Source organism: Uloborus diversus, chromosome 7 (assembly GCF_026930045.1).
Source record: "Uloborus diversus isolate 005 chromosome 7, Udiv.v.3.1, whole genome shotgun sequence".
NCBI classification, from domain to species: Eukaryota; Metazoa; Arthropoda; class Arachnida; order Araneae; family Uloboridae; genus Uloborus; species Uloborus diversus.
Window position 1 is genome coordinate 52143292 of NC_072737.1, and position 24367 is coordinate 52167658.

The 24367-nt window shown below is 30.8% G+C and overlaps 2 protein-coding genes across 3 annotated transcripts in view; one reads left to right on the forward strand and one right to left on the reverse strand.

The window, feature by feature from the left end:
• LOC129226146 (uncharacterized) lies at positions 1-19647 on the forward strand. Of its 2 annotated transcripts, XM_054860746.1 has the most exons (4): positions 1-90; positions 10044-10165; positions 18357-18470; positions 19152-19647. In XM_054860746.1, the coding sequence occupies exons 2-4, from the start codon at positions 10048-10050 to the stop codon at positions 19610-19612; spliced, it is 693 nt and encodes a 230-aa protein (XP_054716721.1). In that variant the 5' UTR covers positions 1-90; positions 10044-10047; the 3' UTR covers positions 19613-19647. The 2 variants fall into 2 exon arrangements, with proteins under 2 accessions (XP_054716721.1, XP_054716720.1); XM_054860745.1 differs by having other exon boundaries at positions 18357-19647.
• A 1016-nt stretch (positions 19648-20663) lies between these two features.
• Positions 20664-24367, reverse strand: part of LOC129225752 (protein O-glucosyltransferase 2-like) — a 31748-nt gene continuing 28044 nt past the window's right edge. The window contains exon 10 of the mRNA XM_054860251.1: positions 20664-21845. The gene's annotated coding sequence lies outside the window, so the exon portion shown is untranslated. The remainder of the gene's footprint in view (positions 21846-24367) is intronic.

Below are 24367 nucleotides of genomic sequence, written 5' to 3' on the forward strand. Positions count from 1 at the left end.
CTGAGTTTGGCAACAATAAACTTCCCGCACTTTTCGTGCTTGTGTTTATATTTTTTTGTAATTTGATTAATTGCAATGGGCATTTTACTCGTAAGTTGTACTTTTTCTTACGGAAATTAAATGCTATCATTTTACTAAAAAGAGCAAAGCGAGGCGTGTTGCTATAAAACTGGCATTTTCGGTTTCAATTACCATGTTTCGTGTTCTTCCTTTACTTGCTGCTCGATTCGAACTTAAGAGAACGAAAGTTGCAAAATTTATTCTTAATATTTATCTGTTTTCTCATAATGCTTCTTTAAAACATGTATCTGTCTGCTTTAAATTTTTTTAAAAATCTTCTTGAAACAATTCTAAATTCCAATTATTCTGTAAGTTGTGGTTAACTGCAGTGCTCAAAATTAACAGCGTTCCACAGGTCCGGAACCACAAAAACATCCATCAGATCAGTAGAATATAAATTTAAATAGTAGCAGAGATCAGTTGTGCAGATTTTTATTTCTGTTTTCCATTGAATTTTTTTTAGCGTCATAATGTTTTAAAACGCTTGTAGAAAAGCTAGCACCATTATTTACAATTTTGAAGTCCACCTTGACAGAAATATACAGTGGCTCCCAAAAGTGTTCGTACACCTTTGAAGTTTTGTAGTAAAAGCAAAATAACGCAAAACTGAATTTGAATATGAAGTCCAATTTTTTTTTCACACCATTCCTAGCCATTCTGAATAAAACCCAGTTTTTTTTTCAAAATATTACCAGATTTTATTTTTGAAATTTGTCAAAAAACGATGAGACAGAAAAAATACGCCACAAAATTCATCGTACACTGAAATATTTTCGAATAAATTCATGATTAAAATTATCATATGTGGTTTTTTTTTATTATTTTTGCATTGTAATGACACTGTAAAGTCTTGCATTAATTTTTATTTATTTTTTTGATAATATTCTGCTTATTATTTTTAAATGGCAGGTATGCATAGAAAACAATAAACACGATTCGAAATTTGATTTTTTTCCCCTCACAGTACTAGTCATAAATTGGTTTGAAATGTCTCTAAATTAGTTAATATATACCATTCTATAGTGAAGTGCTTGGTAAAATGCTTTAAAGACAAGAATCAGATTGAAAACAAGGTAAGAAAAGGTCAACTGGCAAAGTTAACAAAGCGTGATCTGAGATTTTCGGTTGAAACAATTATGAAAAATACACATTTGAGCGCTGAAAAAGTTTCTGCAGAATTGAATGAAATATTTTATGTTTAATTTTTACCTAAAATTGTTCGCCAAGTTCTCTGATTAGCTGAATTAAAGGGGACCTCTTCAGGGGTCTGGCCAGAGGAAATTTGGGTCCGTTAACAGACCCTTCACAAAAATATGATCAACCAAAACGTACCCTTCACAAAATTCTGATAAACAAAAACGGATCTTTCACAAATTGTTTATTGGAAGAGCAAATCTCAAATCAAAATAACGCAGCATGTTTGGAACCTTTTTTAAAGTTATATTAGAGGTATCAACTTATACAAAATCTGCTATATAGTTTTGCAAAAGAAAAAAAACAAGAAGTTCTGTCTAGAACTAGACGAGCCTACTTTCCCGTATACCCATACTACTTTCTAGTACCTGATCAATATTCTCAAAAATAGCTAAAATTGCAAATTTTTTCAAACATACTTTTAAAATACTTTAAGCTGATTTCTAGGAATAAAATATTCCTCACTCATCAAAAAATAAATAAAATAGCAGCAACTTTTAAACAAAGCAGCTAATACACTTTTTTAGATAAAAAAAAAATCTTTAACAGCTTTCAAAATGAAAAATTAATCAGTAGAATTAATAAGCTCATTAAAATAAATACATCATATCAAAAAAAAAAAAAAAAATCGTTTCTTTTGCCCTGTTGCCAAAAACATTTTTTAAAATGAATTAATGTAATTACTAAAACAAAAAAAAAAAAAAACAATAAAATGTCAACTTAAAGAAATAATTTTCTTTGTCAAAAAAAAAAAAATCGTCTGCGCATATCTTATGTAGAAACATAAATGACTTCGAGTTTATTCGCCGGTAACTGAATACCTAAATTTAAACTTTAGCGTGAAAATAAAAAAAAGTCATATCAACAATAAGTATTTCACAGTTAAAACCATAGCTGCGGAGTCAGAGTCGATCTCATTTTGAGATAAAGGAGTCGGAGTCGAATATCCAAGAATCGGAGTTAGTCATTTGTCCATAAATTTTTGCCAAAGCTACAAAGTCAGAGTTGAAGTCGGGGAGTCGGAGTCCAATTAATTGTCGGGCACAGGAATCGGAGTCGGAGTCAGGTGCCTCTAAATTCTCGGAGTCGGAGTCTGGAATTTGGCGTCAAGAGCTATTTCTAACAAAATTTGTTTGAAGTAAATCCGCCTTCAAGTACGGAATCTACATTGACTTTCAGTTTCCCCGTAGGCGCTAATGTTAAGGGATTTGAACAGTTCAAAATTGAACGGAAAATTGTTCAAATCAAAAAGATATTTTATATACAAGTTTTTCATCAAAAGCTTTTTCCTACAAAGTTTGTTTGAAGCAAATTCGCCTCATAGTTCGGAATTGCCTTGAATTTCCCCGTAGGCGCTAATGTTAAGTTTTTTTGAACTGTTCAAAATTGAACAAAAAATAGTTCAAATCAAAAAGTGAAATATGGGAATGAGGTGTCCTCGCCGAGATCTTTCGAACAAAAAAGTTTGTTCGAATCGGACTATTCATTCAAAAGTTATTAGGGGGGGGACAGACAGACAGACCGACAGACAGACAGACTGACAGACATTTTCCCCCATCTCAATACCCTACTTTCCAATTTTTAATTTTTCGATATTTATTTAATTATTTTATTTCTTTTTGAGTTTTTTTTGTTTTTCGGGATATTTTTAAGATGCATTAAGCCTTCTTTCATGCTTTTTTCTTCTTTTTCTGACTTTTACTGGGAAAGTAGGCTAAAAAGGGTGCTCTTGTGATGCTCCTGCAAGGAATAAATAACTACTAAGGCCTAATAAATGCTTGTTGTTGGTTTCTATGAAAGAAATTAACAGCTGAAAGTCGGTTTGGTTTATAATTTCGCTCGTTTGTTTTATTCAGTGGTGTTGCAAACTTCTCTGAAAAAGTCAGTCGTAAGCATTTTTCTCCCCACTCATGATTTAATAAACAATAATATACAGCGAAATGAACTTAGGACTGCAAAGGATAGTAGGAATGGGGGGGGGGGGGATGAATGTGATCGCTTTAGATAGGGTTACCAACTTTAAACTTATCGTCACTTAGCATCTGGCGTGGCGGGTGCGATGTTTAACTGTTATTTTGGGAGAAAGTTATATGGGTTTGATTTTTCGATGCTAAAAAGGATAATTAATTTTAAATAAACTCTTTTATTCATCGTTTTTTCTTTAGATGCCTACATTTTGAAAAGCGCAATCTTTTTAGATTCGTTATGAGAATCATACTTTCTTCTTTTTTCAAGCTAACTTCGCTTTATTAGGATGCAAATGAATGAAAAGTCTCATTATTTTTGTAACAACACTTATTTTAAGTTTTTAAAGCGGAATTCCATTTTCTATTATGAGTCAAAAATTTAAATACTGAATCAATGGTTCATTTTTTATTGATTTTTGATTCAACTGTGTCCAGACATTAATGAAATGTTTATCATAGGACTCTAAATTGCAATTCTAAAATAATTTTATGAGAAATATTTATTTTACAAGCCGTTTTTATACTTTTGATGTTTTCACTTTGAGGATTGCGATCTGTTTGCATCCGATATGGGAATCTGATTTTTCAAATTTTCGATGTTTAGTACGCTTTTTTAAGAGGTAAACAATTAAAATATTTGTTTGTTTTTGTAAAAATCATGGAGTTCATAAATTTTAAACAAAATTTTGTGTTTTTTAACAATGTCTTGATTCAAAAAGTTAAATGCTGAACCCCTGCCTGAATTTCTTTATTACAATTATTTTAAATACTATACATATAACATTTCTAGTATAATTTAACATAATGCAGAATGGTAAATAAATATTGATACTTGAGTGGTACCCATCTCCCAAAGAGCGATGCCACCCTCCAATACTACAATACTCGAAAAACTCAAGAATGATATTCTTAACAGAAAAGAGGGAAAACACTAAATATTCAGTGTCAATGATGCAGTTTGCGCCACCTCAAAATTCAAAAATTTCGGTTTTTCAAAATTTTTTTTTTTTTGCAAAATTTGATTTTTCACAAAATTAATTTCTTTTTCACAAAAATAATTGATTTTTCACAAAAAACGTACCCTGTGAAAAATTCTGGACAGACCCCTGCTCTTCACGCAGAAATTTTCTTGTTCGTGCGAAAAACAGTAAGCTTACGCTTTCCGTTGTAAAATCAATGATAAATAAGCTCAAAAAGTTTTGGAACAACATCTTACTTATAGATGAAAATATTTTGTGTTCAATTGTTGTGGAATTATCCATAGAAGAAAAAATGAGGAATTTAATCTTAAGAACTTAGCTGGGTCAGTTAATCAGGACGCTAAAAGTGTTCTTGTGTGAGGGTGCATAACAGCATCAGGACTTGGAAATTTGGAATTTTTTGATGAAATAATGAATTATGCTGTTCATTTAAATATTTAAAAAACCAATTTTAAACTATTAGCCCAAAATTTGGTAATCGAAACAACTTTGTTTTTTAACAAAGATAGCGATAAGAAGTACACGTTTGCGTTTGGTGCCTCAAAAATTGTCCTTAAACTTAGAAATATCACCTCAATCACCATATTTACACTTAATGGAACATATTTGGAGATATCTGGTGGCTAGATTACGAAAATACACCATTGAAACGAAAAGTGAACTAGAAACAGGAAGACTCGAAGTGCGGCTGAACACTTATTCAGAAATTGCATAAAAAAGAAAGAAAAAGCAATGAAATCTATTGCCAGACGTTTAAAAGCTGTTGTTAATACTGCATGATATTCTACTTAATAATAATTTTGTAAAATGTTGGATTATTTACTAATTTTTTTACATTTTTTCAAAGTGTACGAAGATTTTTGTGAGATAAAATTTCCGGCACTTTTTGGTTTTTGATTTTTAAAAAATTATGTTTTAATGTTTTATTAAAAATTTTTGTGTAGTTTTGTTAAAAATATATCATAGATCTTATAATTAAATACCTATTCCGAAATATTAATTCTAACCAATGCATATGGGCTTATTTCGTTGAAAGTCGTAGGTGTACAAACACTTTTGGGAGCCATTGTATGTTAATTTCTATAGACCACTCTATTCGCAACTCCAGAGCTCGAACACGCTACCTTACAGTGATTAACACTACTACCAAAAAAGGTTAAACATTCCATTCTACATGTTTTCTTTGGATAAAATTACAGGCTTACGACAGTTTGTGGTGTAATGTAATTTCAGAAGAATAGAAAAGAAAGCTTCCCACAAACATGATGAAAAATTAGTCATTCACTAAGCGTCAAAGCAAGTTATAAGTTACTGTATTTGTTTGTTTTACCTTTCTCATCTGTCATTAGACAGCTGCTGCGGCGCCCCTATAGTTTATTGGAGTTGCGAATCCCCCCTCCCCTCAAAACAATAACATAGATAAAATTTTGTTGACTAAATTCTGACTAGTTTTGATGTTGCAGAACAATGCTCGCTATTCTCTTCTTGTTCTCAGTCCCTCAGACATGTGTATTGAAAATTACTGATGGGGGGGGGGGGACTCCATTTGTCACGTTAGTTAAATTAATATTGGTTTCACATATTAATTTAACTAACGCACTTCGCCACGCCTCCTCGAATGCAGAGTTCCATTTTATGCGGGGTTGATCGGTACGCAATCCCACGTGCTTCTAAAGAAGACAACCAATCAGCCTTAATTTGGGCTGTGGAAAAAAGTGTTAGTGTCCTTTACTTCACTTGTCTATTGTCATTTTAGGTATTCTTACATTTTAAAAATAGCTGCATTTACAACAAAATGGTATGATCCAAATATACCTTCTGCTGAAAACAATCAGAATACGAAATATAATCATCGGATACCACATTACGAGAGAGAAATCAAGTACATATGAAAAAGCGACTATAAAGATATATTGGTCCTATTGCAACCAGTTCCAGTGACTAATTTTTGTAAATTTCTACCGCTGGTTTAATTTACATAAGCCTTGTAGGATTTTGTTGATAATGAAGGGTGTTGCTTCTCAGCATTTTTATGACTTTTGTAGTAACTTTAATAAGAATAGGATTTCGATAGCCTTTTAGAAAATTTTCTTTTAATGCATTATACTAGAGGTGAAGAAAAAGTTAAAAAAATTTGGTATGATAGTGAGTAAAATTACTCTGATACAATATGCATATACTTTTCTTATGGATAGTTTCTTGTAGGTAATCAGCATAATTGTGAGGCAGGCAGCTGCGTAGAGGTTTCATTTATTTATTAGTTCTACTTGGTAGAGGTAGAAGTTAACTCTAGGAAGAGAAAACCGATAAATCATAGTTTATTTTTTATGCAGCTACAAATTTTATGTTTCCAATTTACACTTAAGTATACCTAAAAAGTACTAACACCAACTAAAGCACACCTTCCAAAACAAAAGTCAGTGTTCCATCGGACCAGTAGGGTCTAAAGTCCGGCTGTCAGGCTGTGTTGTAGTTTTGGCTAGATGAAACTGATTTTCACTGAAAAGAAAAAGCACCAAAAACCATATCCCAAAAATTTAGACAATCTTTCTAATTCAAGAAGATAAGCAAATTTCATTCCTTAAACTGTTTCTCATAGCAATATGCTCTTCCGAATAAAACATTTAAAAGGAGTGCAAATCCAATGTATGTAACTTACAAGAAGGAGCGGATCCACTGTTTCGTTTCAAAGACATGTGGCGTTTGAATGCTTTATTTTCGTTCAGGATTCGCCGATATATATCATGTTACATATCACAATATATATATCTGATATTTATATTGAAAATATCTTGATATTTTGGATATTTATTTTTTCAACCACAGTATTTCCAGTACAAAATTCTATTAATCATAGTATTATTGTTCATTTATTATTAAAAATAACCAAAAAGTTATGTAATATATTTTTATGATATATTAGTACATCATTAATATAACAAAGTAGTATAATATTCCTTTTTTACTTGTATTTTATATTCGTAAAATTATTAGTAATGTAACAATTTTAATTCATAGTAAAAATGCTTAAATATTAAGCGCTTTGCAGAAAAAAAGAAAATGTCTTGTGACTGTGCACCGACTAATGCATATTTTTTATTTCTCAATCATATAACTATAAAAGAAGCTAACAGAAGAAAAATGAGCAAAAATGCTTATGCTAAATTAACTCCATTAATGTTGATAAAAATGTAAAATGAAGTAAGACATAAATAACAAAAGAAATCTCAATTTTAAGTCTACTTAGTGTAATAATAATATAAGAAAATAAAGAGTTTTTGAGGATGCATTTACTGTTTTTAAGACCAGTTTCTGCTGATTGAAAATATCGGATATATATATATATATATATCAAAATGTTCAATATATATATATGTTCAATATATGTTCAATATACAATGAAATAAATTATTGTATTAATTACAAGTCGAAATTAATGCATTAATAAATGTTCAATATATATATATCAAAATGTTCAATATATATCAAAATATCGGATATTTTCGAAAATATCATGATATTTTCGGAACTGGTGTGATATACCCCACCCTTGGCGACTTTTTCCTGTTGGCGCCAAGAAAGCGTCGCCAAGAAAACGATGTATGACGACATATGTCATACATCGTTCTTAGCGATGCTTTTTTAGCGCCAACAGGAAAAAATCAGATAAAAAAACATGATCAAAGCACTTCAGAACACAATATATATAAAAACAACATAAAAGCACAACAAAAAACATCACGAATATATGCTTCAAAAATGTACAGGACCGGGGTTTTTTGTAAACATATTAAAATACAATGAAATAAATTATTGTATTAATTACAAGTCGAAATTAATGCATTAATTTTTTTTTCATCATTTCTCCGGGATACGAGCCCTCGGTCTCATAGTACTTTCGTAATGAGACCTCGGCTCGCCGGCCCTGCCTCGGTCTCATTACGAAAGTACTATGAGACCTCTGGCTCGCCAAGACCTCGCTCCGCTCGGTCCGTTATCCCTCCGACTGTTAATATACATTACAGTCGGAGTATGGTCACAGTTATGTATATTTTCATGGAGACACCCAAGGGTGGCTCCTTCCGTTCAGTGTACAATAATGACACAGTTTTAAGTGTGAAATATGCACCATTATTGTGCAGATTTATTAATAAAATTCAGCATTTTTAAGAGTACAACCGAAAGAACTTTCAATTGTTAACATAAAATTCAGTACCTAAAGGAGGCACGTTAATAGAATGTCTAAATAATTCGTGGCATCGATAAGAATTAACTTTTAGAACAAAATAACCGTACTATTTCTGTAAAATTAATTTACATACAGTAAAAATAAAGTTAAAAACTACAAGAACCCCTCAAGGATTTGTAAAAACAAAGAATTTTGGAAGTGAGAGGTTTTTTTTGAATTCTAAAATAAAGAACTTACCTTTTTATATGGTATAAATATTCACTCAGTCTAAAACAATACATCATATGACAATGGCACGTTACAGATACACACCACGTTGGAGTTAACTTTTAATTAACCTTCAAGTTTGAAGAAACTGGCATTTTCTAATGTTTTTACTTCAAAACACAACTACTGAATTTAAACTAACACAAAATAAGCATTCCTGTAAGGTATATTGCACGAAACAACACCACGTATCTCTCCTGCGTGAAACCCAAACAACCCAAGTAAACAAGTTTGAACAGATCTGTAAGATTGCCTTCGGGTTGCTAAACACAGGTTAGTTTGGCCAGGGATGCCATGCATAAAAAATTATCGCCTCATTGGCGAGAAAAATATTTTAATTTTGTGCAAAAAAATCGAATGTCGCCAAATGGGGGGTATATCACATCTGTACCATATTTTCAAACCTTGTTTTCGTTAGTTCAGTTGAATTAGTTTCTCGGGCTGACACTCCACAAGTACAGAATGTGTTTTAGATGTCACAATTTGTTGTACCTGATGCAGGAGCTGTACATTTAATCAAAATAAAAGATTAATGTTTGACATACGTACAGTATTACGCTCTTGCTATCATAATTTAAAATTATTTATGCAATATTAAATTTGTCACTGTGTAATTGGTTGTAATATATTTGCCTTTTTTTTGTGTTATTGCTAATAGAAAAGTTGAAGGGTTCAAAACTGTGAAATAAGTTTTATTGTCAGATTAAAATTTCATGTTAGATAAAAACTATTATTGTTAGATTGAAATTTCATGAGTATTGCATTTGATTATTTAATTAAATGAATTGCTATAAAGTCTGGATCTATTATCTTTCAGCTTCCTGCGTTGTCAAAATTTTCATGTGGGATGAAGATAAAATTTTTGAAGAAAAAAAAATCCTCAGGCGCTGTATATATATTTTTTTTTTTTTTTTTTTAGTTTCTAAGTACATTATTTTATACTAGAAATTTCCAGTTTTTAATTTTTTTCCTGAGTGGAAATCCCCCCGCCTCCTTTTTTTCAACCTTTTTTTTATTTTTATTTTTTTATTGACAATCCTTATGTTGTTGCAAAACCTATTCTTCATAAAGTGGACTTCAGTTGTCAAACAAGAAAAGATTTCTCACGATAAAAGCAAAAAAAAGTTCTATGTTAAGAAAAAAAAAATATTTTTTTAGATTAAGTTTTTGGTTTTGATTCAGTTAATCAAAAAGAAATGCTGTTACATAATTTTTAGAGGTGAATGTATTAGCTGTTTCTCATCAAAAGGGCTGCAAAAATTAGTGTACCACTGCAAGAATCACTTAACTTTCAAATTCGAGCATGTAAAATATTTACAATTTTAATATTACTTTCTTGATTTATTTAACTGTCACAACTAATTAATTTCTTTTTCATCTTTCCAGCCTTATGAGTATGTTTCAATCAAAGATTTTCAAATTTAATGGAACTGCATGGAACCCATATCATGCCAGAAACTTCTTGCTTGTATCTGAAGATGAAAGAACTTTTTTGAACACTATCCCAGGTAATGAAGCCTTCTTATTGAAAATATTTTTTCTGGTCATTGGGATAAGAACAAAAGGAAAGCACGTATGCATGTTATTTCCTTACAGAGCAATAAACTTCTGAACTATGTAAAGTTTTGATTGCATTGTAGGATTGTATGGACCACTTATTTAGAAAATTTTTTTCGTTGTTTTGTACATTCAATTATAAAAGTTTGTCAGGTATAAAAAATTGTAATTTTGCAACTTTTTTTCACTATTTTTGACAGTTTTAACCACTTTATACTACTAACACATATATATTGCTGTTAACTTTTATACATTGCACTTGAAAATTACTTAACCAGGCCTTAATACATTCTGATTTTACTGCTTCACAAAAATCATACTGCCTAAATTCCGTACATTCATTAGAAGTTAAAAAAGAAAATTGTGAAAAAAAATAGCCTACTCATTCTATTTTCAGTCGCCACCTTTTCTCCTGTGTTTTCCATGTGGTGAAGGGATTTTTTTAGGCCTAAATTACACTTAATATTTTTATTATTAGTACTATTAAAGTTAATTTTTTTAAGTGTAATTTTTTCATATTAAAAACTGAGTATCTTTGTATGTATGTGTATGTCATTGCTACTCTGGGTTGACAACAGAAAACTGAGCATGAAACCAGTTATCGATAGATTCGTAATTTTCTTGGCTACGTGATTAGCTATGTGTAGCAAAGCTGTGCGACTTTAATTAGGGGAGATATTAATTAAAAGCAATTAAAAACCTAACATTTTCTCCTATTGGTCGTTCTTTTGTAACACTTTTCCCTATCATTCTGGCAAGAGGCTAAGTGAAAGTGACTCACAGAGTGAAAGTTTTTCTTTCTCAAGGCCACGTTATCCTGCGTTTGTAGTTTCTCTTTTTTTTCTGCTTACAACGGAAGTTATTCAGTAGTTTGAGTTAATGGTATAGTTACAAGGTTTCGTAACACAAAATTGAATGATTCTAGAGTTGCGCTGCAAAAAAAATTAACACACTGTTTATTATTAATGTACTGATGCAAGCAATGTGCTTTTTGATGCGATAATTTTTTCATCTTTTTCTTTGAAAGGAATGCAGTTTATTTACCGAAAACATGTCATTTAAGTTTTTTTCTGCTAAGTATAGCCAAAGAAGCACAGCACCGTAGACGCTGTACTTTAGTACTTCGAAGAACAGAGTTGCACGCCAACCCTTTGGAGGCGGATTGTGCAAGGCCGGCGCCGCAGGCAGCTAATTTAGGCGCCTTTGTGGCTAGTTGTGACTTAATTTTCTCAGTTAAAAAATCTTCACTGCATTAAAATAAACAATATGTTACCAGTCTACTTTCAGGGTTGCCACTGGCAACTAAAGCTACTGTTTTGAAAGAAAAGTAACTATGAGGACCTTTAGCTAAAATATGGCAAAAGGCGACTATTTTGCAATCAATTGTAAAAAGTGACGTCTATTTTAGTGAAAAAAAAAGACTTAAATGCACATAAAATGCCTTCTTTTTTTTCCTAGTGTAAAAAAATGAAAATTCGCTTACAAGTTTGCTTTGTTATTTTTGAGGAAATAAAAAGAAAAAGTTTTACTGCATTTAAATTAAAAATGTTTGAAATGAGTTTTAATTAGTAGAAAATTAAATGTAATAAGCATATTCACTATCAAAAACATGCAATGTCCATGTTTTTGTACAAAAAGTTTCGTTTTCATGATCGCAATTTTTGTTAAGACCACTTGCATGCTGTTTTAAAACAATTTTTAGAAATCTGAAAGGATATTAAAAAAATTAGTGAGGATATTAGAAATCTGAGAGGATTTTTTTGTAAATATTAAACTTCATAAATTTTTTTTATTAAATTTTCTACATTAAATTAGTCTATTTTAATTTTGAAGTACTTGATGAAAACTTGTTTAGGTCGTTTAAAATCTCCCTTTTTTCTCCCTTGAAATTTGATCCAATCTCCAGCTTTTTCTTTTGCTAAGGATGGCAGGTGTGATATGGGTTGTCACTAGAGATAGCATGAGGGGCAATTTGGCAGAAGTGCCAAATACCAAACCTTTGGCCGCTCTGTGTGTTTTTTTTAGCATTAAATGCATATAACATCATGTAATTCTCCATATACTTTACTACTCTTAGTTTTTTTTTTTTTTTCAACATTTTCAGATTTTTGTGTTTTTTTTTAATAACCAATTTAATTAATTAATCTGGAATAAATTTTTGGATTTTGATTATTTAGAACAAATTTCTTATTTTCCACTTTTAATTTCAATGAAAGTATCCTTTTGTATGCTAAAGGGGGGAAAAAACCAAAACAAAACTGGTGATAATTGTCATCTGCCTATGATTGGCGCATGTTGATTTTCGTTATTATACATTATATGGTACTCTGATCAATACAATAAATTAGTCATAATTATACTGAAAAATAGTTTGCATTTTCTCAATATATTTTGTGGTATACTAATAAGAAGTATTCTGAACTGAAACCAAATGCTAAAAGATTCCTGTACTACTGCAAAACGCTAATATTGTGCATGACACATGGCATTAAAAAAACGTTAAAATAAACTGAAAGTACTTTGTTTTCAACTAGTAATAAATGGAAGTTAACAATTTTGAACATTTAAAATGTTAAAAAAAACTTAAAATTTAAAGAGAGAAGGAAAAAATCATTTTTTTTTGTTTTGAATTCAAATCTAAAGGAAAAAGTTTCGATTCTTCCCCATTGCTACTTCAAACAATTTTTTTACGTTTGAAAAATATTTTTATTTGAGCTTAATTTTGAAGGAAGCGAGTAACCTGGAATTTTCTAAAACACAACCTGTCAAAGTCAGGGAATTGATTTTAACCACAATCGTATGAACTGTGTGATAAGGCAACTTTTGCTAAACTGAAGGGAAAATTTAATGTTTGAAAGTTACCTTCACCAGGGCAGTTGCATTCAAATAATTTTTTGTTCTAATTTTGATTAGTTATAAAACAAAACTTCATATTAGACTAAACCAGTCAGGGTTCACCCATATATATCAGTTGATATATATCCAATATTTATTTTGGAAATATCATGATATTGTGATATTTTCGATATTTATTTTTTCAACTATAGTAATTTCAATATAAAAGTTATATTAATCATAGTAATACTGTTGATTTTTTATTAAAAATAACCAAAAAGTTATGTACTATATTTTTATGATGTATAAATACATCATTAATAAAATAAAGTAATATAATATTGCTTCATTTAGTTGTACAGTCGACTCCTGCGCTACAACGCGATCCGACTTAGGCAAAATGGCTATAATGCAAATTTTTTCACCAATAAAGGAATTTTAGACATAACGCGAAATTCTCGTCCGCAACACGAAAATTTTCAGAAGGGAATCGCGGTCTGTAAGTGTCGGCTTTGTTATCGACTACTAATTTTTTTCTTTTTTTTCGTGAATGGACCTTCATCCCTTTAGCATCACTGAGAGCGGAAGTTCCCACATCGTACTAGTCGGATACATCGCTTGTACAAATAACTACTACTCATTTTCCATTTTTTTTCATTCAAAATGTAAAAGTTGTTGAAATATAATGACACCTAAGAGCGATGTTTCATCTTGTGAGATCAAAAGGAAAATAGAATGTTTCTGACAATTAAAGAAAAGCTAAAGATTATGGTCTTGAGCAACTATAAAATGTGTCGATGGTAGCACGACAATTAGGTATGAGTGAATCGTCCATACGTACATTTGAAAGTCTAAGAAGGCTTAATGCATTTTCAAACTATTGCAAAAAAAAAAAAAATTAAATAAATATCTAAAAATTGGAATGTACGAGTAGGGTATTGAGATGGGGGAAAATGTCTGTCGGTCTGTCTGTGTCCTCCCCCCTAAAAACTTTTGAGTGAATAGTTCGATTCAAACAAATTTTTTTTTGTTCGAAAGATCGTGGTGAGGATACCTCACTTTTTGATTTGAACTATTTTTTGTTCAATTTTGAACAGTTCAAAAAAACTTAACATTCGCGCCTACAGGGAAATTCAAGGCAATTCTGAACTGTGAGGTGAATTTTCTTCAAACAAACTTTGTAGGAAAAAGCCTTTGATGAAAAACATGGGTATAAAATATCTTTTTGATTTAAACATTTTTCGTTTCAATTTTGAACAGTTCAAATCCCTTAACATTAGTGCCTACGGGGAAACTGAAAGTCAGTAGATTTCGTACTTGAAGGCGGATTTACTTCAAACAAGTTTTGTTGGAAGTAACTCTTGACACTACTAACTCCAGACTCTGACTCCAAGAATTTAGGGGCACCTGACTCTGACTCCGACTCCTGTGCCCGACAATTAGTCGGACTCCGACTCCTCGACTTTACACGGAGGAAAAATGACCGACTCTGATTCTTGGATATTCGACTCCGACTCCTTTATCCCAAAATAAGATTGACTCCGACGCCATGGTTTTAACTGTGAATTAATTATTGTTAATATGACTTGTTTTTATTTTCACTCTAAAGTTTTAATTTAGGTATTCAGTTTTCGGCGGATAAACTCGAAGTCATTTATGTTTCTACATAAAGATATGCGCAGACATTTTTTTTAACAATGAAAATTATTTCTTTGAGTTGGCATTTTATTGTTTTTATTTATTTTGGTAAGTGCATTAATTCATGAAAAAAATTAATTTTGGCAACAAGGGAAAAAGAAACTTTTTTATATTTTGATATGATGTATTAATTTTAATAAGCTTATTAATTTTAATTATTATCTTTTTGTTTTGAAAGTGGTTAAAGAATTTTTTTTAATGGAAAAAAGTATTAGCTGCTTTGTTTAAAAGGTGCTGCTATTTTATTTGATTATTTATTTATTTATTTATTTATTTATTTATTTACACCTCTAATTCTTAGATGAGTAAGGCATATTGTATTCATAGAAATCAGCTTAAAATATTAAAAAATTATGTTTGAAACAATTTACGATTTCAGCTATTTTGAGAATATTGATCAGGTACTAGAAAGTAGTATGGGTATACGGGAAAGTAGGCTCGTTGAGTTCTAGACAGAACTTCTTGTTAAGTTACAAATATCGTTACTGGATCTTCTGTAAAGTAAAACCATCGAGCATTTGTTTTTCTTACTACGTACTGTATGTACCGTACTTGTTTATTTAATGTCTTTCTTTACCACTGATCATTTTTTTGTGCATTGTAGCAGTATTTTATGTTGAATAAAAGTTTTTTTTTAAATTTAAAATATGAATAAAATTCAGTTTTTATGTAAGAAACAGTAATGTATAGTTTAAAATAGTTTTTAACAGTTTGAGGTGCTATTTACAAATGTATAAAATAATTGGATATGCTTATAAAAGTTTTTACACATACCCTTTTCCACAACGCGAAATTTCGACTTACGCGATGAGTCTTGGAATGCATCCCTCGCGTAAGTCGGGACTCGACTGTATTTTATATTCATAAAATTTTTAGTAATGTAACAATTTTAATTCATATTAAAAGTGCCCAGTTAAATGTTAAATGTTGGTCAGAAAAAAAAGAAAATGTTTTTATCATTGTGCACCTACTAATGCATATTTTTTATTTCTGAATCATATAACTGTAAAAATAGCTGACAGACAAAAAATGAGTAAAACAACTAATGCTAAATTAACTCTGTTAAAATTGATAAAAGTGTAAATGAAATAGTAGGTATAAATAATTAAAGGAACTTTAATTTTAAGTCTACATATTGTAATAACATAAGAAAAAAATTTGGCAAGAATATAAGAAAATAAAGAGTGATTCGTGGATGCATTTACTATTTTGAAGACTTTCGTTTGTGCCAATTGAAAATATCGGATATATATCAAAAAATTCAATATATATCAAAATATTGGATTTTTTCGAAAATATCATATTTTTGAACCCTGAAACCAGTATTACTTCAGTTCATTCAGTGATAATTTCTATTATAGTTATAAGTTTTTCCCCATAATGTCCAGGGTTGCCATGCACATGGAAAACCTGGAATTGTCAGGGAAAATGAAAATCACCTAAAAATATCAGGGAATATCAAATTGGGGTTGACATTTCTGGAAATGTCAAGGAATTCCTTTCCAATTTTTCTATCTGATGAGTGAAACTGCTGCGCCATTGAGACAAAGATGCTGCAGTACGGTAAATGTTGCATTCTGTATATGCAAATTTGCCTGATAATTGAAAGAAAGAAAATTCAAGCTCATTTTTGAAGACTGAATCTGATAAGGCTGAAAAAAGAAAAGAAATCATGTGAAAATCATTAAGTTCTGATTAAATATCATTGCATTTTATTTTGCTTCTTCTGAAGAAAGAAAAAAAAGCCAAGCCATGCTTAGCTAGAAATTACTAACATCAGGGTTCGTACGGGTCATGGAAATCCTGGAAAGTCATGGAAAAAAATTAACAGAATTTCAGACCTGGAAAAGTCATGGAAAATTGAAATTTTCATTGAAAGTCATGGAATTTTTTTTCAAGTCATGGAAAAATATCCTGGACAAAGAAAAAGGAACAGTAGCTAAAGGAGCATTAGAAATCTTGAGTGATTTAACAGTATAGCACATAAAAGCTATTAAAAGTGGAAAACTGAACGTTTCAAAAATCAAATCTGAATTATTAAATCTCTTTGCATCCACTTCTGTCGCAGCCACTTTCCATTTTTTTCGATGTGATTTTACTGCCTGAACATCACTTATTTTGAATTTTTTGTTATTTTCAACAATTCTTATGTTTCATATTCTGTAGTAGCAAAATTTCACGTTCTTAGTTTCGCCACGCCCACTCAAAAAAAAAAAAAAAAAAAGCAATTCAATTGCATGCAAGTTCGATTCCATCACTCGTAAGTACTTTATTATTAAATTTATCAGAGTTTATCTTAATTTGTTGAATGTTTTAGAAAATAAAGATCTATAAGTCAGGCGATAGAATACAGAAAAAAAGGAATTCTAATGCTCTAAAACAGTAGTGTCCAACATACGAAACGCAAAACTAATCCATGCGACCCACTACTACGTTCAGTGTCGGGAATTACAAGTGTCCTGGAATTTCTGAACCTATTAATTTATATGCATTTGAAAATATGCAAATTTGTAAACAAAACAAAGATACTTTTGAAGCAGAAGATTGATTCATTACTGAATGCTGTTTTCAAAAAAGATCTGGTTTAGAAACATAAAGAACTAAACTATGTGGCTTTACTTTAAAGAACCAAAATACTGCAAATTTATTGAAACTTAGTGATGACTCATTCAACCTTTGTCCCATTCAATATCATTCTGCCTGTTTTTTTAAAAAAAATTAAGCATCATCATATTTGTTTCACTGCATTTTTACTTTACGAAAATTTATATGTTGAAGACAAATAAGAATAGTTTTTTAAGTGTGCACTTATATTTTTTCCATTACGAGTAAGTGCTTCAATGAGGCTGTGGCATTCATATAGACATTTTGCTTATGCTCATTTCCAAATATTACTAAGTTTGAGATTAAATAGTGCTATTCTCTTCGTGTAACAAGGTCATGGAAATTTTCATTGAAGTCATGAAAAAGTCTTGGAAAAGTCATGGAATTTTTTCATCCAAATAGAGTATGAACCCTGTAACATTTTCTGCAATGCAACTGTGGTCTTATTAGTATTTTTATAGCTTTCTCTCTGAAATTTTTCTTTTTCGTGAAATGAATGTTGGTTATAAAAATTTTAAGTCTCAAAATTTTTTATTCTAAAGGGTTAAAACTTTTTTTGGAAACGCCAATAATGGAACTGGTTTTGCAGAAAATTGCTTAGTGTGTTGAGATACCAGTCCTTTTTCAAAACCCAAAATTATAAAGTGCCAATTGGAATTGCTGATTTTTTAAAGCATTTGTAATCAAGGTAATTAAATTTTTAGTTTATATTTTTAGTTAACCTAAATATTGATTAGAATTTTTGATAATTTTTAAAGCATTGATTTATAAAGTAGGTTTATTTACATCAAAAATATGTTGTATTGGTATTTAATAACATAAGTCAACATTCATCAGCCTGGAATTTTTTTTTAAGCTATGGGAAAACCTAGAAATGTCAGGGAATTTCATTCTTGAACTTTTGTTGTAGCCCTGAATGTGGATTGAATGTCAAATTTAATATGTTGCTTACTATAATTATTTCCCCTTACAAACTTTTAAGTTAATTTCTTTTTCTTTTTTAAGGTTGGGCTGACAAAGTCTCTTCTTGTGCAGTTGTAATAGAGAAGGCTGAGTCAGCAGTTGTAGATGTTCATTCTATTGGCCTAATTGAAACTGCAGCAGTACAGACAATACCAAGTAAGGAGGAACTTTTGAAATCATTTTTAAAATTTGAAGCTATTTCAAATTTGAAAGAAAAAAGTACCACTTCAGTTGTTGATACAAATAATCGTGCATTAAGTAAATGCAAGTCACTGTCTAATCTATGTAACATCAGAACACCTGTATTTTGTGAAACCCGTTCTTCTTCTTTACCTGACCTATTTAAAACTACTGAATTTTTATATTCAAAGATTAAACATCAAAATAACGTAATGGAAAATATCAATTTGAACCAAACATATACTGTACAGTATCAACGACAAATAGACAATTGTAGAGAAAAGGCCATTTTTGAAGTTGATGAATTTGGATATTTAAAAAAGGATAAAATTAATAGTTATTCTGAAAATGGAGAAGCTGAGAATCATATGAGTAAAACACCAGTCACTGATTCCATTGGTAAAGTTAATGGAAAGCAGCAAAATTTTGAAATGACTAAAACAGCTTTTAGAATTGATGATCATAAAATGAATGATGAAAACCAGAACAAAAAATCTGATATTAATGTTGAGGAGCAAAACAAGTCAATTGAGTTGCAACATAATGAAAATTTAAACAACTCTAAATTAAATTCAACTGAAGATGATATCCCAATTTCTCAAGAAATTCCTTGTGCTCAGCCCATTTCAAGTGACTTAAGTGTTTTTTCTTTAATAGGAGCATCATCACAGTCAGTTAAGGAGATGCATGTAGTAGAGTCTACTGAAATCCCAGAAAAATCACAAATTGTGACTGTAAATGAGAAACAATGTGTCGAGAAAGTTGAAACAGTGCCACTTCATTCAGTTGAGGATGTGCATGTGAAGTCAACTGAAGTTGAGCATCATTCACCACCCCAGCCTGTTATGGAGGAACATGCAAGACCTTCTGAAGATAAAAATAATTCACAGATTATGATTATAGATTCAGAAGGGCGTGTTAAAGAGATTGAAACATTGATTTCAGAATCAGAACAAATGCCCGCAGCAAAAGTATCTAGAAAGCGTAAACATACAAAGGACAAATCTAAAAAAGGCTCCACAAGTTCCAAAAGTGCTAGAAAACCTGATATATTTTATTCTGATACTGAACTGAAAAGTATGCTAAATTGTTTGAAACTGTGCTTAAAGTTAGTCTAAGTTGCTATGTCTTAAAATAAAGATTTTGTTCCTTATGTATTGAGGGATTGTTTTTAATAACTCGTTTTGTAGTTTCAATTGGTTTCAGGTAGTGATGTAAATTTTTAGAAATTTATACTCGAGGAAATATTTCTAAAATCCATATATTTCCAGGAATTCATGGGAAGTTATAATTCATGACATAAATAGTGAAAAAAATACCCCTCTTTTTTTCTCTACGTAGCAAATAATTCTTAATTGACAGTCTAATATCATCATGATTAGGCTAAAAAAATTCAAAAGCTTCTTAAATTCAACAGTTAAAGTGTAATTAATGAAAGAACATATAAACCCATTGTTCTAGTTGAAAATTTCGACGCAGTTTTGTCTTAGCGCTAAGAAGACTTTTTAGGCCTGAAGGGCATTTGTAACATTTTTCAATGAGTTTTTACATCTTATGAGAATTTGCCTGTTTGTACTCAGTAGAACAGCATTTGCTCACTAGGTCAGGTATGTTCTGGTCATCTTTCGTTTTTAAATTTCAAGTTTATAAATGTATGTTATTAATTAGTGTGGGAGCTATTGTTCCCATCTTCATTTAAAATCATAAATTTGGTGGACAGACTGCATATTTGATTGCCTTGTATGTCAAAACATGTTTTCTTCATTTGTGTTAGTGCATTAGAAAGTACTTTTTGCATGACTTTACTGTTTAGGTTTGAGTAAATATCTCATGAGCACTTTATATCACTTACATTCCTAAAACCTTGTTTTGTGAATATATTATGTTTGATATATTTATTTAAAATCAGAATAGTTCAAGTCATCAATAATAAAATTGAATATTTGTCAAGGTTTTTCATGTCGGTTACAAAAGTCATATTTTCACACCCCAAAAAAAAGTTTATATATTCTAGTTCTTTAATTTTAAATTATGACTTGTCCCTTTTGACTTGGGTACAAAGGACAGTGTAAATACAACTGACAAATTATGTAAAAGGGATTCAATAGAATTTTTTTTTAAAACAAAAACTTTTATTTTACAAAAGTAAAAAAATACATAGCATAGTTAACAAATATATATTTACAGAAATGCTGTAAATTGAATTATGCATTTTTAATGCATAATATACATCTTTGGTTTTTAAAACATAAGTAAATGCTAGAGTGAAGTAAAACCTTTTGTTTGAGTAAAGAATATTTTACAAGAATGAAATTTTACATGCTGCTAAAAACTTTTAAGTAGAACATCATATACATATAAAACTTTAAAATTTTGATCAATCAATGAAATCACATCAAACAAAGTTTTGTTGAAACAAGTTCATGCTTCAAAAAATAGACTTCCATAAATAGCATTCTTCTGCTTATGGGCTCTCCATAAATGGTGTCACATTTATTTTTAATGTTCTTGACCCCATATCCCTTTATCACAAAGGGTCACACTTCACCATACTGCTTTCTTCTTGTTCCGCTAAAATTAACTAACCATACTCGATTTTGAGTTCATAATCAAAGCATTATACCAAAACTACATTTCATATTTTATTTACAATTACTGATCAATCATCTACGCACTTCAGCCATGCTTTTTTTGTCAATATCACCAAAATAGGGATATGAGAGAAAATCAATGAGCTGATCTTCACTTTTGTTTCAAACGCATTATTTTTGTGTTATTTTTTAAGAATTTTTTGAAAGGCTGAAATCTTAAAACTAAATACACAACATGATTTCCTTTTCAATTTAAACTATGAATCATCAGCATCAATGTTTTTTGATGCAAAATAAAGTCATTGAGAATAAAAAACAAAATTGGGAAAATATAGCAATTAAATCTTTTTAAAATAAGACTTATTTAAACCTAATTGTTAAGTAAATGTTAAATTTCTTGTTGCCTCTTGTTACAAGCTCCATTTCACACAATAACCCCCTCGTAGTGTGACCTCATTATGGATAGCCCCTTTTAGTTTTCTTGTGTAAACTTTCTAAATTAGTAATTAGTTTACAAATACAGTGGCTGCCGCTTATATGAATCATGTTTGTTCTAAACAGCTTTGAGTCAGTAAAGTGGCCAATAGTGCCTGGATTTTGTTGTTTTTGATGATTTGATTCAATAAAGCGGTTAATCCAATTAACTAACGTCCACTGTGGTTATGAAAGATATATGAAAAAGGTCAGTATATCTCAGTAGTTTATTCCATTTTATTTCCGGTAAGGGTTCTTTTTAGAGATTCTTCATGAATGTAGGCTCCTACGGAAAAGGTAAAAGCAATGGAATTAAATGTATTATTCATGTAAAATGCAAAAGCAAATATAACTTGGAAATTTTTATAAGATATAAAAGCATTTCTATTAACATGACAGTGGCACAACCAGGAAAATTTTCTGGGAGAGCTTTTCAATGTCGAAAATTGTTGCTACGTTTTTTTCTCATTCATTTATAAATCAAAACTAGTCAATGTATTTACTCAAATAATTCCTATGGAGTAGTTAACTATTCATTTATAACACTTGCTTAAAAATAATGAATTGATCGTTTGTGTTTATCACTTTGACTTTTAAAAATGAAGAAAGTGGGGGAAAAGCACAGTATATTTATCATTAGTTTTATTTCTCAATCTTATATTCAATTTTTGTGGGTTTTTATCACAAAATCATTTGAAACTTAAATAACTATTTCAACTGTCTGATAAGAATTGGAAAGGAGCCTTAGAAAACTTGGTATGATAAGCCGTCTCTCTCCAAGGTTCTCTGAAAAGGATTTGTGAAATGCTGTGTATCCATGATACGCTGTTGCAATTTATAGTGACCATTTTAGCTCTTTCATATCTGTAGAGGTTGCAACCTATCCTGTTTGGAAAAGTTTAAATTCAGCTTTTTTCCCTTGCTTTGTACAGAGGAATTGAATGTGTTCGATTTCTGGGAGGGGTTTTAACCTCAAAACCCTTCCCGTGGCTGCACCACTGCAACATGACAAATTTTTCAAATACAAAAGTTAGTGTGATATTGTATTTTACTGTCTAAAAAAGCTGTTTCACTTGAATCAGTGGCGCCGACTCCATGGGGCCTGAGCCCCCTCAAAAATATTTTTGAGGGGGCAGAGCCCCCCCAATAAATCAAAAAAATTATTAATTACATTATGCTTTTTAAACTCATAAATTTATCTTTTATTTTCCTTGTTAGAAGATAGTTTACCTTGTAAAATCAGGGGTCGATCCAGCGCGAAATTGGGGCCGCTTTGCGGCCCTTTCACAAAATTCCGCATGGCAAAAGCGACCCCTTTCACAAAATTCTGCGTCGCAAAAGCGGCCCCATTCACAAAATTCCCCATCGCAAAAGCGGCCCCATTCACAAAATTACGCGTCGTAAAAGCAGCCCCTTCACAAAAATTTATAAAAAGGCAGCCTTTTCACAATATTTTTTAACCGCAAATGTGTACGCATCTACGCGAAAGCCTACCCCTCTTCCACCTTCCCCCATCTTATCTTTTTGCCTGCTGCGTGAGGTGTTTTTGCTTGAGAGCGTCAGAGGGGGGGGGGGGGGGGGGACGAGAGAGGGACGCTTGTGATTGGTGGCTAGCGAAAATCCAAGAAAAATAATGAGCACGTGATAAAGAATTGATTCGATGATTTTCTGCTGTTCCACGAGTGCGAATTGAAGACTGACTCATTTCACGCCACGGCAAATTAATCGCCTATATTCTGTTGGTTTGATTTGCTTCAATGACCAAATACTTCTGAATTAAATATTCCTTTGAATCATTGTAACTTTCAATTGTGTCTTAGTTGCACGCATCCTTCCTTTATCCATATTATTTTGCCAAATTATGCACTTTTAATTCTCAAAAGTAGTTGCAAATTGAAACCTTGCCAGTTGCAGATCTTCTAGCTTTTTTTATCTTTCTTTCTTTCTTTTTTTTTTAAATTTTTTTAAAATATTCACCTGTTTTTTTCAATTTGTTCCTATTTTCTTCAGTTTATTTTGAAAAAGTTTAAGGTTCATAGTTGGGGGGTTATCTTACGGAACGGACGAGCAAAATTTCTGAAAATTATTCCCGAACGAAGGTTAAAAAGAACATTCGAAAATCTTATATTTTCCTTTTTTAATCAATTGCATAGAAATTCGCATTGAATACTGGCGCATGCTGATGCAAATCGTATTGTATGGCAATTAATTAAATCCTGTTAGAGTATGAGTGACTACGCGGGAAACGCCGAACAACCGATTGGCGAAATTCCCTGTAGTTTGTAGTTGATACTGTGCGTTCTCGAAAGCTCACTTGACACGATTGCATTTAATGAAAAAAAAAAGGTGTGATTAGGCCAGGGGTACCCACTTTTTCTCATATTCTTTAGTTTAAAGCAGCGTTTCTTGATCTTTTTTTGAATCTCGGACCGGTAGAACTTCGTCAAAAAATTTCACGGACCGGTAGAAATTTTTTTTTTTCACTAAAATAAACTAATCTGTTTTGTCCTTTTTTTTTTTAAACAAATGCCAGAAAGAAAACCCTTCTACTTAAAATAAACTTACAAAAGTTAATTGTAAAATTTTTTTTAAATAACTTACACACTTTGAATGTAAAAATAAGCGCAGCTAATTTGTGTAAATTTTCATAAGCGAATAAATCTTATAGAGAAGCCACAAAATGTATGCAAAGTAATGGATATATTAATGCATAAAATATCGTATAAAATTAGGAATAAAATTAAAATAAGGAAATTTTATTTTATTGGAAACGGGTATAATTCTTCGAAGACCGGTCAAATTTTCTCG